General features: G+C 43.1%; 1 protein-coding gene and 1 pseudogene across 1 annotated transcript; both read left to right on the forward strand.

Annotated features, from left to right (window-relative positions):
• Nucleotides 1-6,873: 6,873 nt before the first annotated feature.
• On the forward strand, nt 6,874-13,826 carry LOC136481557 (filament-like plant protein 3). Its single transcript, XM_066478893.1, has 5 exons — nt 6,874-7,389; nt 8,582-8,786; nt 10,478-10,883; nt 11,125-13,136; nt 13,240-13,826. The coding sequence occupies exons 2-5, from the start codon at nt 8,676-8,678 to the stop codon at nt 13,549-13,551; spliced, it is 2,841 nt and encodes a 946-aa protein (XP_066334990.1). The 5' UTR covers nt 6,874-7,389; nt 8,582-8,675; the 3' UTR covers nt 13,552-13,826.
• A 1,880-nt stretch (nt 13,827-15,706) lies between these two features.
• Nucleotides 15,707-16,925, forward strand: LOC136479469 (fatty acid amide hydrolase-like; annotated as a pseudogene).
• The last annotated feature ends 3,097 nt before the right edge of the window (nt 16,926-20,022 follow it).

Raw genomic sequence — 20,022 nt, forward strand, 5'->3', positions numbered from 1 at the left:
TAACATAAACAAATCGGACTACTCCTCTAATTTAAATTTTCCCATTGGTTCCAATTTAATTAGAGGATAAATATAATCATAATTTGCTAAAAGTAACTGCTCTTCAAATTACATTCTTATGTTGGTTCGAATTTAATTAGAAGATAATCAGCATTAAACTTTCCAGCGAAAACTGAAAAAATTCTTTATCTACTTTTCAGAAGCATTTCACTATACTCATCTACTGTCTAAAAAAATTATCTCGTTGGTTTAAATTTTGACAGAGATTTAAACCTTCAAAATTGACTAAAATTCATCTAAAATTGCTTCTGAAAATAATAAAACTAAATTCAAAAAACTATTACTATTATTCTAGCCCAAAGGCCTAGCTCGCGTGACGCGGCCCATTCTTGCACTTGTTCCCACGGTGGCCCAGCGACAAATCTGGCCTGTGACTAGCCTCGCACGCCGCGTGTGCCGCGCCCAGGCCGCAACCTGGGCCTGGGCCGACAAAGTTGCTACCCACCTAGGCCGTTTTGGGTCCACTGAGCGGTGACCGTCGGATCTCATCCGATGGCTGCGCGTGTAGATAGGGGAAATAAAACCCTGCCTCCACCGACGCCTGTCTCCTCCCCTGAACACTAAACTCATTTTCGCCTCCCCTCCTCTCTCTTTGTCGTAGAGGCGACATCGACGACGGTCACGTTGGTCGTCGGCGCCGGTGAGGAAAAGCTCCGCTGGAGCAGTTCCGGCTACCCTTCCTCTTCTTCTTTCTCGCTCCCCTTCTCTTCTGTTCTAGCCCCACAGCTATGGCGAGTAGATCTAGGGGAATGGATACGGCTGCTCATGGCTACTGAACAGGCATGGTGGCGCCGCCACGGGGCCCTTCGCCGACACGCGCACTCGCCCGAGGCTGAGCGCGCCGCCGTCGAGTGGCCTTGTGGCGACGCCCTTGACTCCCGAGCCCGATGCGAAGGCCGCACGGTGGCTTGACCGATCAGCGCCGGTGGGTCGGGTGCTCTTCCCACACAACGTCGGAGTGACGCCAGCGGTGACAACTGCGATAGGTAAGCCCCTCGGTAGGCCCCTATCCTCTCCGTTCGTCTTCTAGGGTTAGGGTTAGGGTTTAACTCGACTGGATTTGTTCGTTCCGATTCATCACCTTCTAAATGCTAAAACTTAGACTACCCCAAAATAGATCTACACACCAACCTGGCTCTGATACCATTGATAGAAGTGATAGAACCTCTAGGTGTAGATCTAGCGGGTAAAACTCAACTTAGATAAAGGACTTGTTAATGTACCTCATCGAGAGGCCAGTCGCGGCCATGGCGCCACCGACGAGGTAGCAACGACGTGGAGGCACGGTCGAGTGGCGGCGGCGAAGGCGATGGCGCTTCCCGTCGCTTACAGCGCGCCCTTCTATATCGGACTAGGGCTAGGATATGGTGGGGCGCTGGCGGCTACGGTGAACCTCGTATCTCGAGCCCTAGCCCCCACCTCCTATTTATTGCGCTGCGCGACAGGGGCCCATCAGCCAGTAGAAAGACTGGGCGCCCCCGATCAGGGCACCGATCAAGAGTCCAATTGGCCGTTGATGGAGATCAACCTAACACATCTCTGTTGGTGCCTGTGGAGCTTTGTTTGGCCTCCTTACATGTACGCTTTTAGATATTATTATGAACTGTACTACCTATTCAAATGAGGTTAGCCGAAGTTGTATTATATGTTTACTGTTTTGCAAGTTTCTCTGTTTTTTTTTGCTAAGTTTCAGTCAGTTCACTTTTGTTTTCATGAATACTGTACGTGTACGTACTGCATGTTTCTCTGTTCCGGCCAATTCTGTTTTGATCTTCAATACATAGATATTGTACTGTACGTCTTGCAGGTCTTGCGGGTTTTGCATATAAATTTGTTGTGTCTGTGGAACACTTGTCCGTAAGATCTGTAGCTTTGTGGCAAGCCGCAAGCCCGCTAATAAACTTTGCGGCAAGCGAGGCGGGTTAGCGGCCGGCCGCGAACAAGTCCGCCTGCAAGTTGAGTCCTAGCTATATATCTGTCAAATTTCCGTACAAATGCAGGACAACAAAATCACTTAGGTACTTTACCATGTGTCCTGCAAATCCAACCTTTTTAGGTGAGTCGCTTTTGGCAATGGCTAGTGACCCGGTGTCAAAAAATTCAAGGGGTTGTTTGATGCTTGATGGATACTGTTCCTAGTTGGGATGGGCAGCCGAGCGAACGAGTGACTTCAAGTGACAAAAGCTAAGCAGCAGCCCCACCACACCACACGAGGCTCGCAGCTGCACCATTGCTAGATTTTGAGACGCCTCAGCTGTCAGCTCCCTCCAGGCCTGCACCATCAACAAACCACCCGCCCGGGGGGTTGCAAACTGCAACGCCAACGTGCCAAACGTGGGGCGTACGGCGCTATTGCTACGACATCTGTTTGGCCGAATAGGCTCCGTTCGCGTGCCCTTAAATTCGGCTTGATCCGTTTTTTTTTTATCCAAAATAGTATTTTCTTCTCACAAATTCTTACAAACCATTCAAATTCCTCCAGAAGAATAATGTGGTATAGCGATAGCGTCAGCATTTTGCAAGTGGCCAACTGTGGCCTTGTTTAGTTCCTACCCTAAAGTTTACTCCATATTTCATCGAATGTTTGACACATGCATAGAGTATTAAATATAGACTAAAAAATAACTAATTAGTAATTACACAGCTTACGACTAATTTACGAGACGAATCTTTTAAGCCTAATTAGTCTGTGATTTGACAACGTGGTGCTACAGTAACACATGTGCTAATGATGGATTAATTAGGCTTAATAAATTCATCTCGTGGATTACTGACGGATTCTGTAATTTGTTTGTTTATTAGTATTCGAACCCCTCATGTAACACCCCAAAACTTTACCCCTGTATTTAAACAAGCCCACTGCCAAAAAAAAAAAAGGACGACGACTTGATCAGTGTCTTCGTGCAGTTGGTCTAGTAGCCAGCTCATCTATGATCTTTTTGCCCCCCTTTGATATTGTTCAACAAGAAGACATGAATATATAGCTTTTTTGGCATTATTTAGGTATATGTGTGTATACAAAAATTGTACGAGTAGATTTTATTATAGAGAGTAGATTTTTTTTAAAGAGCAACAAAAAAAGACACAAATAAAATGCTTCTAACTATGATTCAAGAAACCAGTTTAATTACTTTAGAATGCAAAATCTAGCAATATCAGGAGGTGTTTGGTTGCCCGCCATGGCTAACCACCACCAACTTTAGGCTGCCATACCTTTTGATGTAGCTGCTTGGTTCGTTAATAACCTGAGGCTTGCCACAGCTTTTTGAACTGGTGGAAGCAGAAAATCACGCCACAAGCGACGCCACAGATGTGGCGTGGCGAACAACGGCCGGGAACCCAACAACCCCTCAATATTTTAATATGATATTTCAAATATTTAGATAAACAGTGATGTTGAAAGTTTATACCTATATATTTGGCAAAGTTTTTAAATAGGTTAGCCATTCTAAAATGACAATAAGTTGTGTGACTCGAAAGACTTTGTTGCAAATCATTGGTCCAGAGGCTAAAACAACCATTTGTGCTTCTAGAGCGGTTCCACGCCAAAGACATGTGCTCTCATAGCCATTTTTATTCCTTAAGATGCCACAGTATCAAGTGCAACAACACAATAAACTCCATTGCTTTTATAAAGAATGATCCTTTCCATGTAATCATAGGTATTTTTCCCCTATTCTTAACAATGATGTTGTATGTCCCACCCCCCTACCTCTGGAAACGAGTTGTAATCTAGAATAATCAAATATTGTGGTTTCTTTTTTTTTTATCTCCAATTCGCCAAATTATATCTAGTACATTTATCTAGCACAACTTTCAAAGAAGCAATTTATTGTAGATATACAATTTATCTAGTACATTTACTGTAGAAATACAATTATCTTGTACAACATTTTTCTAATAAAAAGTAGCTAAAAAGAGAGTACTCCATGCACATCTCGTTTTTCAAGAAGTCTAACAAGATTTATAAAAATAATACTCCACCCATCTAAAAAGAATGCAATTCTCATTTTTCGAGTAGTAAGAAAATTTTAAGTTTGACTAGATCTAAAAAGTTATTAATATTTATGATATCGAATAAGTATCATTACATTAATCATAAAGTAGTGGAATATATTTCCATAGTATACCAAAAATATTTTCCATAAAATTAGCCAAATTTAATAAAGGATGTCTCAACCTAAACATAGAATTATGGTTTTTAGGATAGAAGTAATATCAACATTTACATCACTAAATATATCTACCTTAAAAATTTATTTCACTATTAATATCCTATTTTATATTTGTCAGTTGAAAGTACCAGATTCCTCACAAACCAAGATGTGCACCGATACCGCTCTGTGTTATAAACTATAGGTTGTTTTGATTTTTCTAGGTACAAAAATTTTGCTTAAACATATGATGTCTTAAAAACATGCGATATATCTGGATATATAATAGAAATTGCATATCTAAAAATGCTTAAATAAGCTATAAATGCAACGGAGGAAGTATTATTTTTTGGCAGCGGAAGTTGTGATTTGCAGTGTTCGTTTCGTCGTAAATGATCGTGGATTATTTACTGCTAACTGATTTGGTGTGAGAGAAAAATACTATTTTAGCTTATAATCCACGATCGTATACGAGCAAGCGAACATGCTGTTTTTCATTGGGTCCGTATAAAGGGCGTGTTTAGTTTTCAAATTTTTTTGCCTTCTACAGTAAAAGAGCATGTTTGGACACATGTATGAAGTACTAAATATAGACGAAAAAAAATTAATTGCACAGTTCTTGACAAAATCGCGAGACGAATCTTTGAAGCCTAATTAATCCATGAAAAGCCTTAAGTGCTACAATAACCCGCATGTGCTAATGCCTGATTAATTAGTATCATTAGATTCGTCTCGCAGTTTTCTGATGGGTTCTGTAATTTATTTTTTTATTAGTATCCAAAAACCCCTCCCAACATCTTTCCGACACATCCGATGTGACACCTAAAAATTTTCACCTCCCCAACTAAGGCTGTATTTAGTTCACGAATTTTGGGAATTTGGATACTGTAGCACTTTCGTTTTTATTTGGCAATTATTGTTCAATCATGGACTAATTAGGCTCAAAACGTTCGTCTCGCAATTTCCAACCAAACTGTACAATTAGTTTTTTCGTCTATATTTAATGCTCCATGCACGTATCGCAAGATTCGATGTGATGGCTACTATAGCACTTTTTTGGAAAGTTTTTGGAAACTAAACAAGCCGTAAACACACCCAAGGGGGTGTTTAGTTCTACCAAAATCCAAACTTTGACACTATGCAAAAAGAAGATTCTCCGTCACATCAAATTTGCGGTACATGTATGGAGTACTAAATGTTGACGAAATCAAAAACTAATTGCATAGTTTAGTTGTACTTTGCGAGACGAACGTTTTGAGCCTAATTAGTCAACGATTGGACAATTATTACCGAATACAAATGACATACTACAATGCGCTGCTACAGTGCGCTACGCTGCCTTTGCCGCCACCGATTCGGACAAACTAAACGAGGCCAAAATATCTGTGTACAAGCTCCTCGGTACGGCATACTAAGGGCCATTTTGGTTGTCAAAAAATTTGATAAAATATTACTGTAGCGTTTTCGTTGTTATTTGATAATTAGTGTCCAATCATAGTCTAATTAGGTTTAAAAGATTCGTCTCGAGAATTTCGTCTAAACTGTGTAATTAGTTTTATTTTTTATTTATATTTAATGCTTCATGCATGCGTCCAAAGATTCGATGTGACGGGAAATCTTAAAAAATTTGACGTTTTGGAGGGGAACTAAACAGGGCCTAATGCAACACGAAACCTGTGCGGCGTTACTCGCAGGTCCGAAAGCGCTGGGATGGGCGGGCCCCACGTATCGGAAGAAACAAAAACAGGGAACAAATAAACAAATCTGAGCCCCGTACCCGCACCGAGGCTCGTCTCCGTCCTTCCCAACAAAAACAATGCCACAGCCTCCACCTTCACCCTGCAACAGTGCCACCGCTACTGGTCGTTTCGATTGAAAGAATATTGGATTATCAGGGTGTGTTTAGTCGAGGAGTTGAAAATTTTTAGATATTATATCGGATGTGTTGGAAGGATGTTGGAAGAGGTTTTTGATACTAATAAAAAAACAAATTACAGAATCCATCAAGAAACCGTGAGACGAATCTAATGATACTAATTAATCAGTCATTAGCACTTGTGGGGTTACTGTAGCACTTAAGGCTTTTTATAGACTAATTAGGCTTAAAAGATTCGTCTCGTAATTTTACCGAGAACTATGTAATTAGTTTTTTTTTCTATATTTAGTACTCTATGTATGTGTTCAAACATACTCTTTTATTGTAGGAGTCAAAAAATTTTGGAAATTAAATACGCCCTTAGTGCTAGCTGATTTGATGTGAGAGAAAAATATTATTATGATTTATAATTGATGATCATTTACGATCAAACAAACATGATTAAAAATTAAACGAGAAACTTGAACCCCATCCATCCGTCGTTTTCAACCACCGTTGAATCCAAATCAAACACGTTACACAGCGGCTCCTGATAACAGTGCTCCATCTGGTCAAACCCGGCAAAGTATTAGGCGGTGTTTAGTTGGGTGAAGTGTGTGTAGGTAAACTTTGCATAGTAAAGATTTTTTATTGTAATATTTTGTTTGTATTTGTGAATTATTATTTAAATATTTACTTATTAGGCTCAAAAGATTTGTCTCGCAAAGTTAAAATAAATCGTGCAATTAATTTTTAATTTCGTCTATATTTAGTACTGTACCATAAATTGAATGTGACGAAAAATAGTTTTTTATAGTATATTATTTAGGAGTTTGGAGGAACTTGACAGTAGCAACACCGCTCCGCTACTCCAGTAACAGCAAGCTTGCTGCTACACTTGAGTGAGTGACACTGTGTGTGAGCTGCTGTGATTGAACAGCAGAGAGAGAGAGAGGGGGGAAAAAATAAGAAGAAAAGAACCCAGAAAGAAAAGGCTAGTACGCCTCTTGTCCTGGTGGGGGTGAGTGAGAGTGAGACGATCGACGAGAAGGGGAGGCAAAAAGCCACCGCGAGCGAGCCACCGCAGAGACGAGACGCCTCGCTCCCTTGTTCGAGCTGCCTGGGCGGGAAAGAGAGAAAGCGAGCTGGTGCCTGCGAGACCGCAGACGCAGAGATTGAAAAAAGAGAGAAGGGCAAAAGCAACGCGCGTGCCGGCCCGGAGAGAGGATTCTTGCGGGCGCGACTGGTTTCTCATCTCCGCGGCCTGCTCTCTTCCAAGTTCCAATCCACCCACCACCCGGCGCCGGCGCCGCTAATCTGGTACGCTGGTTCTTCCTGTTGCTTCTCTGCATCTCTCGCGTGGGTGGGTCGGCGGCAGGCAATGCGGGGGGTGCTGTTCTCCCGTCGCGTACTCGCGTCCCCGCCGATTTCTGTCCACTAACAGGGGGAAGGAGCAGCAGCGCTTCCGGACCCGTTGGAAGTAAAAACCGAAGCTTTTTTTTTTGTCTGGCGTTCCACGCGGTTCTTGTGACGGTTGCCATTCCCAACTGGTATTAATGCTCCCCGTTTCGCTTTTTTCCCTGCGGCCCTGTTTCTTGAAATCTTGGCTGGTTGATTGTTTTTTTTCCTGACTTTGTTTTGGTGGGGGCACCGGGTGGGTACAGAGATGCTGTCCTGTTCCTTCCTCTTGGCGATTTTCGTTAGGGTTTTGGTCTGCATTGTGTCTTCGATGTGGGATTTTGCGGAGATTTGGTGATGGGCGAGAGCTGAGGCTCCCCATGTCGGTTTTTTTTGAAACGCAATGGCATGAGCTCTGTGTTTCAATTAAGATAGGAAAAGAGTTTATGAACGAGCCCCCATGCCGGATTTTCGGCAGGATTTTTTCTTTCCGCGCGCGGAGCGTGGGTTTGACTGATTTCTTCGGTGGATTTGAAGGAGAGAAATCTCAGCTTTTTTAAGAAAGCCATAAAAGTTGATCTTCAGTGGATTTGAGGATTAACTGTCTCATCCCTCCGCTGCATTTTTGTAGGATTCGGGGGTTTTAGGTGCAGCCTATTTTCGATTTGTCTGCGTATCCTGTTTGCTTATGCTGAAATTTGGCTTATGCTGATTTGTTGGGAGAGGAAAACCCTGGTCATTTGCTGAAAAGTAGTTTAAACGAACATGGTGGCAGAGTTTGGAAACGGAAGGGGGTGGATTTCTTGTCTGATAAATTGATCATTTCGGCATTGTGAAGCCTTTCAGAAAGAACGTTTGGCCGTACATTTTCTCGGTCTCTGCAGCCGTATTCAACCCCCCTGCATGCATCCTGTACCGATCTCTGTATTTTTTAACAGCAGAAAAGGAAAGAAAAACTAATCTTGTGTCGGTGAGAGTTGCCTTGTAAACAGTTTGGTAATTGAATCTTCAAATTTTGTTGTTGTTCAGGCATTATTTTACTGCACGATGTTCAGCTTTAAGGTATAACTCACTCTGCAATGTGGCTTGTATTGAGTTCTCTTTCAACTTTCAGGGTTGATATATGAACCTGGCCTTTGGACATTTGGTCGTGCCAAAGCAACGCCAACCTTCCCTGTTGCTGCTTTGAATGTTCTGGTGGTTGTTGGATGGATCGCCGCAGCTGGCTCTGGAAGCGCAAGTCGTCAGATAAGAGCCCTGGGGAGAGCGATAGCTCTGGCTCGGCTTCGTCACACTCTGAGCCTTACTTCGATGATCAGGTTCTGCTCCATACGTTAAATACCCTTCGATTCTTAATCTCCGCATGCTAGAGATTATGGATTCCGACAATGCAGGGACCTATCCGCAGTTTAAACATCAGAATTGGGGTTTGGTCAGGTGTTCTTTTCAGTTTCGTGACGGCATCTTTTCTTAGGGATCGATTTAGGTCCTTCAATTATAATGAACAGGACAGTTTACTTTTGGCATCTCTAGGCAAGATGTCAATTTTTCCTGCCCTGGATGGATTTATGAAACACACATGCTTGTAGTTTGACCTGTTGATGGTGTCACAGAATAGGTTCCTAATTCATATGTCATTGAACTTGTTGGTGAATGTGCTGTTAATTCATATGTCATTCAACTTGTTGTTGAATGTGCTGTTAAAAACTGGTCAGCTGGCAGTGAGAATATAGATAGAACTAGAGCGTTAAAGTTTTCCTTTTTAACCTCTTCATCAGGTCTCTGTTTTCCTCACTCTTAGGACAAAAATAAGTGTTGGGAAGAGCAAAGGTTGATGTTCTTAAGTAACATATTTGTGCAATTGCAACCAATAGAATGGTTGTACTTTAGTCTTTTCCTAAGATCGAGATGCTTAGTTAGGTATAGTTGATACACTAGCTTTCTTCACGCTTTTGTTCTGCCTTATTGGATTGGTTTTGCAAGAGTTAGGTGCTACTTTTGCCATATTGAGTGTCAGAAACTGACTTTAAAGCTCTAGCTCCCAATGAAAATTTGGATTGGTTTAGGTGCTTGGAACTAAGTTTCTTTATTTTTGTTTCTTGGAAACTAGTAGTTGCCTTTTTATTTTTACTGCAGTAAATGGGAGAAATCTTGTGCCATGAAGGGTCATGTTGGTGCATTATTCTAACCTATGAATGAATCTTGCATTGAAATTGTTAATCTGTCAGCGCAACTTTGTCTGTATTACTGTGCCAGATAGAGATGTGTTGATGAGAATTTCTGTTGAGTAACTAATTCTGAAATTAATATGGCCATGTCGCTTGTCACTAGAATTTCTGTTGAGTTTTATGTTTCATAAGTTTGGTCTATAACAAGATTATTTAGGTCATGACTCTTGAGTTGTACACAGAGTAATATGTTAGTCAATTTCAGTTTCTGTCTTTAAATATACATGTACAGTTCAGGGACGGACCCACAGGGTATGCAGGGTGGGCCACCGCATACCCTGGGGTCCGCCAGTCATAGAGATAGGTAGAAATTTTCAATGTAAAAAAAATAAAAAAAGGAATTTTTTACTGAATTGCATAAGAATTTTTTTGGCTGCGCATACCCAGAGGTAAAAACCTAGGTCTGTCACTGGTACAGTTAGGCTTGACATTGCTCTGGTGTTTGGTGTGCTTAGACTTTTCCAGTAACATATCTAAATATCTATAAATTGCTTCAAAATTCAAAGTTATTTTGTATCTTAGTCATTAAAATAGTTAGTGATTACGTGATGGATCTCAAGCTTGATTGTCCTGTATGGTAGTTGGGATTTAGGGTTTTCATGGCAGAGCTGTAGTTATATCGTTTTTTTCTTCTTTAAAAGGAGAATAGAGACTTGGCACTTAGCTGACTCATCCATCCTGATAAACATTCCTGTTAAATCTCTTATTAACTATTTAATTTTGGATTCTTTGACCGCTGCTCTGATAAACATTCCCATTTACCCTTTTTTTTTCCTAATCAGGAACGTAAACCTATGTCTACTAATTCTTCTCCAAATCATAGTCATTTGCCTGACGTATCTTCTAGAATAATTGATAATGAGACTCAAGAAGCTGAAAGAGCAGAATCAGTGAATGAGAAGCTGGTGTTCGCAGGTAGCTCAAATGATTCTTCTCCACAACATGATCAATCAATGAAGCCAGAGGTATACCAATCACCGCTGCCAGAGGTATCCCCAAATATCAGGAATGATGATGTCCAGGATTCTGTAAAGAATTTGAATGAGGTGCCCCCAAAGGTCAAGGACGATGATGTCCAGGATTCTGTAAAGAGTTTGAATGAGAAACTTTCTGCTGCCCTTTTGACTATCAATGCTAAAGAGGACTTGGTAAAGCAGCATACTAGAGTTGCAGAAGAGGCTGTTGCAGGTAATTTTTTTCTATTTCCAGTTGAACTTAAATAAAATTTGCAGTTTGAGTGACTCTATGCATAGGGTTACTTAGTAGTCCCTGTCCATTTTATAGTATCAAGCTTACATGTGATGAAGTCAACTTGGCTAAAAAGATGAAAGTTATTTGATTAGTTTGTTATGCACCTTCTTCAGGTTAAGATTAAAATGCTATCCTAAAAATGTATTGAATTGAATATTGTATTTTTCTTTATTTGTAGGTTGGGAACAAGCTGAAGCTGAAGTTGCTTCCCTGAAGCAACTACTTGAAACTGCATCCCAGAAGAATACCTCTCTGGAGGATCAGGTCAGCCACCTAGATGTTGCCCTTAAAGAATGTGTAAGGCAGCTTCGTCAAGCACGAGAAGAACAAGAGAAGAAAATCCGTGACACAGTTGCTAAGAAGTCTAAAGAATTGGAGTCTGCGAAGTCTGAGCTCCACCACCATATTGCTGAACTCAGTAAGCAGTTGGAAGCCACAAAACTAGAAGCTACTACTGTGCATGTCCAGCGCGATCTGCAGGAAAAGCTTCAGATAGTGGAGAAAGAAAACAAAGACCTCAAGGTCGAATTAGTCGCACTGTCCAAGGACCTGAAGATACTTGCATGGGAAAGAGACCTGAGCAACCAAGCAGCAGAAACAGCAAGCAAACTTCATCTGGAAAGTGTGAAAAAGATAACAAGAGTTGAGGCAGAATGCCTTAAGTTGCGTCATCTAACGCGGCGTACGTCCTTGACCAATGATTCTAGGCCGATAACTAACAGTGCTTGCATGGAATCTCAGACTGACAGTCAGTCTGACAGTGGGGAGCGCATGCTAGTTGATGATGAAATGAAAATTTCTGATTCGTGGGCATCAGCTCTGATAGCTGAACTTGATCAGTTCAAGAATGCCAACAATGGCACAAGAAATCTTGTGAATAATCCGGTCGAAATTGACCTGATGGATGATTTCCTCGAGATGGAAAAGCTGGCTGCACTGCCTGAAGTAGACTGTGTGAGCTCTAGCTTTGGAGCTGAAACTGATTCTGACCAGGGTCAGGGTGTGACTAGAGATAAATCATCAAAAGTTGAAACTGAGTCATTGCAGTGTCAGGTGACAGATTTGCTCGCACAGGTTGAAAAAATTGAAGGTGAGAAAAGGGAGCTCGAAATGGCTCTTGCAGATGCTAGAGATCAGCTTGGCACATCATGTGACACCCTAATGGTGGCCAACAATAAGTTGATTAATTTTCAGATGCAGTTGGACTTGGCAAATGAGTCCAAACATGCTGCTTTTGGAGAAGCTGAGCGACTGGATGGTGAGAGGAAAGATTTGGCATTACAACTGGAGTCTAAGTCTGCACAAGTTGATGAGCTTCAGCTGATGGTGGCATCGCTGGAAGAAAGAGTAGACTGGAATAAGTTGGAATTGCAGTTAGAGTTAATTTCTGCGGAGGCTGCAGATCTGCGCAAGACAGTGGCTTCTCTGGAAGAGAAGATTGATGCAGAGAGAACTCTCTCTATGCAGCACAAAGCAAATGCAGACATGGCAGAGGCGTCCAAAGAATCATTAGAGGCACAGCTGCAGTCTGCAAACACAGAGATAGGGAAACTGAAAGGGATTGTGCAAACTTTAGAGAGTGAGGTGCGGAAAGAGACGGATTCTTGTGAAGAACTACTGAAACAGATAGAGACTATGAAGACTGAGTCAGAGAGATCACTATCTGTGGTGTCTACCAAAGAGTCATTAGAGGCGCAGCTCCAGGTAGCGACTTCAGAACTTGCAAAGTTGCGTGAGATGGTGAATGCTCTGGAGTGCGATGCAGCGAAAGAGAAGGCATATTCTTCAGATCTCCAGATGCAACTTGAGGCAGTGGAAGGCATCAGGAAGGTGTTGGAATCCGAGCTTGAGTCTTCACACCAGGAGGTGATGAAGCTCAAGGAGAAGGTTTCGTCATTGGAAGTAAGGCTCAAGGACCAGACCTCGTTGCTTGTAGAATTTACAGCTAAATCAGAGGATGCAGTGTCCCGGAAAAAGGCAATGGAGGGTCAACTAGAAGCAGCAAATCTGGAAGTTACAAAACTGAGAAACAAGGTGAGCCTGCTCCAAGGGAAGGTCGAGCAGGAGAAGCTTCTGTCAGAAGAGTACGAAGCAAAATGCCGCAAGCTGGAGGCTCAGGTGTCGAGGGACAGTCGAGAGGAGAAGTTGTGGCGCCTCACGAACTCAAATGGAGACCTGAAGGTGAAGCAGGTACAGCCCTGCCTGTCTGCATCTAATCTGAACTTGAAATATTGCAATATTAAACTTGACACACCAGAACTTCCTAATCGCCAATTTCTTACCGTTATCACAGGAGAAGGAACTAACCAGTGCTGCCGGGAAGCTTGCGGAGTGCCAGAAGACCATAGCTAACCTTGGTCGCCATCTGAAATCGCTAACAGACCTTGATGGTGTGGTGTCCGATCCTGAAAAGCTGGAATCCAGGGACAATCACCTGGACTTCAGAGACGGCGGCGATGATCTGCTCTCTGCAGATGTGGCTGACGGGCTGTATGAAATGGGTCTTCCTAAGAGGAATGGTAGCTGCCTCTCACCCCTTCGGTCGAATCAGTCGTCGGGTGGTTTGCCGTCCCTTAGTAGCTACTTGAGCAAAACAAAAAGGTGAAAAATCTGATGAGACCATTGTGCATAAATTATTTGACAGTATGGATGATGTCAGTTGTTACCTGGTGGTAGATCGGTGTACATTTACAGAACTTGATGGTTGCTTACATGTGTCCATCTTCTTTCTCCTTTGTTGTGCTCCCATTTTCTCGTGTGTTCCTGCTGCTTTCATGCTCAGTGATTGCTAGTATCTTCCTGGTAGGGTGAGTGCTTCAGGGTTTGTGACAAATTCATTAGCTTTCGTGAGCCTGCAGGGTTTGCGACGAATTTATTAGATTTTGTGAGACTGCAGAGCATTATTCTTGCCTTGGATTCAAAGTGTCCAGCTCTTCTGGCGGATGCTTTGTTGCTGTTGCCGCTGTAAGCTTGTCTCATCTTCTCTGGTTGGATGCTTTGTTGCTGTCTGTAAGCAACCATTACATTGATGTCTATTTTGTTCCCACAGGTTTAGTCTGTTTTGAGGTTTAAAGCCTGAAGGTCTCTCTTCCCGCTTTTTCTTGTTGCTTTAGTGCGTGCCATGTCGTTCACCACTCGTAGTTGCATGTGTTAGCGGGGAGGTACCGTGGGGAAAAAGAAGAGCAGCATAGAAGGCAACGGAAGTTGGCGATGTCAGGATTTAGAATATTCAGAATTTGGGTTTACAATTTTCATGTCCTTCCCATCCTCTCTCAGCCACAGGTTAACCCAATCTGGGCCGGTTACATTCATATTGGGCCGACGCACACGTTGCAGCAACTTGGGCCGATCAACTTGCTTCTCAGCTTTCCCCTCCGAGCCTTCTTCAGATTCAGTTGCCTGTTGATGATGAACACGAGTAACAGCAGGCGTCCCCTCAAAAAAAAAAAAAAGTAACAGCCGTGACACATTGTCTAATTCTTTTCCGTAAACGGGCATGTGGTCCAGTGGTAGGCTTGTTCAGTGGGACCCTACCCACTAGGGTTCAAATCCGATCACATCTTTTTCTAGAATTTTTTTAGAAATTTTAGGGTACAGGTACTGGTGCGTGTTTGGTGGTACTGTGTGTTTTCCATGCACTGGAGGCGATATCGCCTCCTAATCTCTTCTTTACCAATGCACGGACGTGCATGCATGTGTATGCGTGTTGTGTGAGTATGAGTTGTGTGCGTTAAGTTGTAACCTATAAAAAAAAATCTTTTCCAGTGCAGATGGTGGCCGAGCAGCTCTACCTGTTCTGCTCGACCGTATCCTAATTCAGTGCATTAGATCTCGTCTCTCCGACTCTGGTTCCGAGTCGAGCTGCTGCCGCTGCTCCGACTCCGGCAATTGGAATCCGACAAGAGCTGCTGCCGCCGCCGCTGCCGCTGCCTATATATGTAAGGGATCGATGGATACACAGGTGGGTAGGGTTTCCCTTCCCATTAATCATACATATCGTCGATCCGTCCGTCGTCGAGTCGATTTGTTCCGTACGTCGTCTCGCTAGCTCATCGTTGTGCTCAATCAAATCAATCCTCCGATGCCGATGCAGTCATGAATTCCAATTCCCACCGGCAATATCGACGCATCCATGTCCTTACTGGGCCGAGGGCCGGGACGGTGCAGCCAATCCCCGCGTCCTCTTCCGTCCATCCTTACGATTACCTCTTCGGCGATGATCTGGCCGCCGCTTTGTTCGACGATGACGATGATGATTATCTGGCGGCGGACCCCGCTCATCGCAGCAGCAGCAGCAAGCGTTCTTGCGTCGCTGCCACGAGCGAGGAGGCCATCCTGAGCCTCCAGGAGCCGGAGGTGACGGGTCGTTCTCGCTCGGGGTCGTGGGAGGAGTGCGCCGTCTGCCCTCTCTGTCGCCGCCGGCTGCCCGACGAGGAGGACAAGCAGAGGAGGATCTAGTCTAGGCGGATAGTAGCTTAGCATCATCCTGCTAGTTGTTGAGGTTGAGCATGCATCGCTTACTTCTGTTAATTTCTCTTCTTGTATGTAGGCTGGCAGAATGGGAGATGCATCGCCTACTTCTGTTAATTTCTCTTGCAAATAAAGGATCAATGTTGGGGAATGCCTTTTAATTTTCTTCTAATCAGAAAGCAGCTCACTCATGCCATGCTTGCATTGCATAGGAAATCTGCTGTCTGTCTTTCTACTCCTGCATCATCTTCACCATTTATGTGTGCGCACGCTTGTCCATGAGTCGTTGACGATCTGCTCTGCAGCAGCCTGAACTGAACCTGCCCTTGCTGACATGCACGAGGTCCATGCCGAACATCAGGCTCGCCAAATACGCAAAGGTCGGTCGGTTTCTGAATTTAGATCAGGAATGTCTGAACATTGCACTGACATTTGCGACAAAAAAACAAACGGTGGTTTGACGATAGTTCAGAGGACATCAGGAGCCTCTGCGGGAAGGTTCTGCAGACGCTGCGCATGCACTACGGTTGGGAGGTAAGTGCAGCTTAGCATCTGAAGAACATGGCTGCAGTTCTGAAAGAGAAATGCTTCTACAAACCTTTCCGTTTTTGGCTGCAAAGAGTGTAGACGTGACTGTCCCTGAGATCGAAGAGATGCGGCTGGCGCACTACGTGACCATGGGCTCAGAGTGCACTGCCTCCCTCGCAAAGTATCTCGACAACATGTAAGCAGCTCAGCTGGCCGGCCGGGTCAGTTCGTTCCTGATGCATGCAGCAACCCAACTGAAACTGAAACTGAACTTTGTATGGCAGGGACAGGTCTGAGATCGGGTGGGACGTCAGGATCGCGCTCAGCGCCTACGGATCCTTCAGCAGCAGAGATTACCTCAACTCGCAGCGCCTCCGGTATTAGGCCGCCACGCATCAAATGAACAATGCCATTATATATTAATCTGAATCCTGATGCTGCAAAAACGAACGCCTGTAGATGCCGTCAGATGTACTTCCACCAGAAGATCTTCGAGACAGCCGACGCCATCGTCACGCCGATGACAGGGTATGCTATGCATACGCGACTCCAGCCTCCTTGCTCCATGGCATTGGCATGACATGCTGCTGCTTCACTTGCTGTTGCTGTGTAGGGTGACGGCGTACGCGCTGCAGGACGACGCGTTGAGCACGGGGGAGCTGGACTACATCAACGGAGGTAACTGTGATGCGATGATGATTTGCCAAGGAGAAAGTTGCAACATATGCATCTCTGACAGACAGCTGAAAACTGCTTGCAGCGGCGCTGGTGAGGTACTCGATCGCGGGCAACTTCCTGGGGCTTCCGGCGATCACCGTGCCGGTTGGGTAGGACAGGGGAGGGCTCCCCGTGGGGCTCCAGTTCATCGGCCGCCCATGGTCGGAGGCCACGCTGCTGCACCTCGCCTACGCCATGCAGGAGGCGTGCGGCAAGGAGCACCGCAAGCCCAAGGTGCACTACGACCTCCTCAGGAAACAGTAGGTCCAGCCTCGATCGAGCAAACTGGTGGTCGTGGAGTCAGGAGGCGATTAATTACAGCTATATATAGGGTAATTGATTGATTGTGCTTGTGATTATCAGATTTGTCGGAGAGAATTGAGTTGAATGTCATCGATGTCGATAACTCCCGTCAGAGCAAAAATGGTTGTGATATATTGTGCGCACCCCGTTCATGTCATGTCTACAGTCACTCTTGTGAAACTTTATCCATGTGCAATTGCCCGTGCGCCATTATATTCTCCAAAGTTCATCGAGCATTTGTATTCCGCCTTATTGTCGCTCTTCAATTATGTTACGTCTATACCTCCAGCTTATATTTTCAATCAAGAAACCTTTGCTAGATGGTAGGCATACGAATTGAAAAAAGAAAGAGAAAAAGAAAAATGGATCCGGCATGCTAATTAGCAACACAATATCGCAAACTTAGCGTGCATATACAGTTCAAAATCATCTATCGGTCCAACGTTCCAATTTCCAACTGCAGAAAACTAGCTTGACGCATTTGTTCAAATTCCAATGTACCGCGAAGCGAGATGATCAAAATTCACAAATTCTATCATCCTCTTTTTGCAAAAGATGGTGAAGACTAGTGCATATAAAGCATCTCAGTTCTGTATCAAACATTATGCTTTCTATAAAAGCGGGGTTTACCTCTGTCCAAATAAAATATAAGACATCTCAAAGGCAGTATTGGAAGTCTGAATGCCTAGGTCCTATTGTGGAGATTACAATGTTTCGGTGATTTGTGACTAATGTGTGCTTTGCACATAATAATGCAATAGAGTTAGTCACACTGAGAATGGTCGCAAGTGATTGGCCCCAAGACTGGTGATTGATTAAGGAGACATCTTTTTTATTAAATGTCATTCACATTATACTCCTTTTATTAATTTATATGTTTCCTGGAATGTGTTATTTAAGCATCTTTTTATTAAATTTTATACTCATTATATTACTTAATTTATGCTTGCTGGTACTTAATTAAGGCCTGCTGGTAGCCCATGATGCAATGTCGTTCGAGGGAGGCGGTCCCGCAGCTCTGCCATTCGAGAGTGGGAGGCCTATCAAATCAAACTTGTAGTAGTCATCACATACGACGTGGGCCGCCTGTATATCAATAATAAAGCCCATTATGTTTTCCTGCTCATATTCGGTGCATTTTCTTGCTAATAACTAATGTTTGTGAGGCAGCCATACACGCACGCGAATAACGTGCTGGGATGGAGCCAACGACACCTGCCAGCCGGCTGCCGATTTTGCTTGTTACCACGTACAAAGGCTAGCTCTTAGTCTTTACGTGACGTCGCAGCATTCGTAACACTTCCATTTGTAGCACGGAGTACCACTAACGTGGGCTGGCACATGGAACGGCAGCGGGTGGGGTCCCTAGCTTGACACCGGATCACGCCGTGCGACGATCAGATGAACGAACCCCTACTGCAGGGTGCGCCGTGCTTGTTGGCGCGCAGTACGTGCGCTTATAAATTCTGTTGCACCACGGGCTGAGGAGGATCAGCCATCACTACATCAGATATGATTTTAGGGTGGTTAATGGGCATTTGTAAGAACGGTTCGATCCGCCCTTACCATATCGTCACTACAAATCATATATTTGTAGAAGCGGTTCTCAGATCGCTCCTACAAATCGATTTGTATGGACGACTACAGTCGCCCCTATAATACCTGTTTGTAGGTGAGTACATTTTTCCGTCAAATTTTTTTCAAATTTACAATTCAAATTCGACCCGAACACACTATATATATGCATATATAATTCAAATCTGACCACAAACACAAGAGCACAAGGTGTTGTACTAAGGATTTCTATCTAAGTGAACATTACAAGTATGTATACAAACATCTATTGCTTCTCAAGCTCTTTGATACCAAGTGACCCCAGATCTTCACCAAGCAAATTCCTGTAATTGCCAATAAAGCCAAAATCAATTGTCTGCATCTTAGCTAAGCATTACATATTCACATTAAGAAATTTATTTTAACTTCAATGCGATTACATTATGGTTTCTTCATTTAGCCTCCATAAATTAATATCTAATTCAGAGGGTTATGACTTATGAGAATTCTAAAAAAACTTCTTTCAGACTTGCCTCTGAGTCATCTGTAAATTATTCACCCTTGTTTTCAGTTTAAGGTACTCATTGCGACTGCTCTGGACTAACTGCAAAATAAGAGGTACTTCAATACAAAAGATATAGAAAAAAAAACAAATAAGCATTAAGTGCTTTTGGAGCAAATAGTGGCTGGGCACTAGGGATGAAAATGGAAGATCAGTTCACACACACTACTACTTGGAGCAGTAGTGTAGCTAGGAAAAAAGAGAAGCTGATCTTCATGCATCCTATTACTTGACATCTACAAAATTAGCATGATAAAGGCATTGACATATATTACAAAAGCACAACACCAATCGCAACCCAATAGACCACACCATTTGTGTCTAAGCAATCAAAGTATTTGCTAATGCAAAGCACACCAAAATGAAGGAAAAATTAACTCCAAACGCACCAGGTTATCATGTTTCAAATAAGAATTGTGCAATCAAAATGGTTGGGTTCAACAAGAACTCAACATCTATTGTCCTAGCTTGTTGTCTTTCCTCCCATCATTTGTCCATCATTGAGATACTCATCTATCTCTGCAGCATATAAAGCAGAAAAAGATGTCCAAACTTGAGAAAACTTTATGATCCAGACCTATTGACTGTACCATGGAGAGAAAACGAAGGAAATTTTGAATGAATGTACATGGCAAATTTAAAATAACTTCCCTCCGTTCAGATTTGCTCTCACCATTTGTTTGAACAATTTCTGTTCATATAATAATAACTTTCAATGAAAGAGTACATTAAACAGGACAAAACAATATTCTGGTAGCACAAATTCAGAAACTAATTTTACAGTTATTTACTGAGGCTGCAATAAAGACCAGAAAAATATGAAAGAATAGCATGTCATAGTAAATTCCGAATTAATCATAACACAGATACAGGGTCAACAAGAAAGAATAAAATCCATATTACTTAGTTCTGCAGATTATCACATATGCTGCAATAGGAATG

Source organism: Miscanthus floridulus, chromosome 9 (assembly GCF_019320115.1).
Source record: "Miscanthus floridulus cultivar M001 chromosome 9, ASM1932011v1, whole genome shotgun sequence".
Taxonomy (NCBI): domain Eukaryota; kingdom Viridiplantae; phylum Streptophyta; class Magnoliopsida; order Poales; family Poaceae; genus Miscanthus; species Miscanthus floridulus.

What these genes read in the sequence shown, in the direction of transcription:
- LOC136481557 (XM_066478893.1), top strand. Translation starts at nt 8,676, where the DNA reads ATGGATCGCCGCAGCTGGCTCTGGAAGCGCAAGTCGTCAGATAAGAGC. An exon ending in TGCAGAAGAGGCTGTTGCAG is followed by an intron (nt 10,884 to 11,124) that starts GTAATTTTTTTC and finishes CTTTATTTGTAG; the next exon opens with GTTGGGAACAAGCTGAAGCT. An exon ending in GAGACCTGAAGGTGAAGCAG is followed by an intron (nt 13,137 to 13,239) that starts GTACAGCCCTGC and finishes CCGTTATCACAG; the next exon opens with GAGAAGGAACTAACCAGTGC.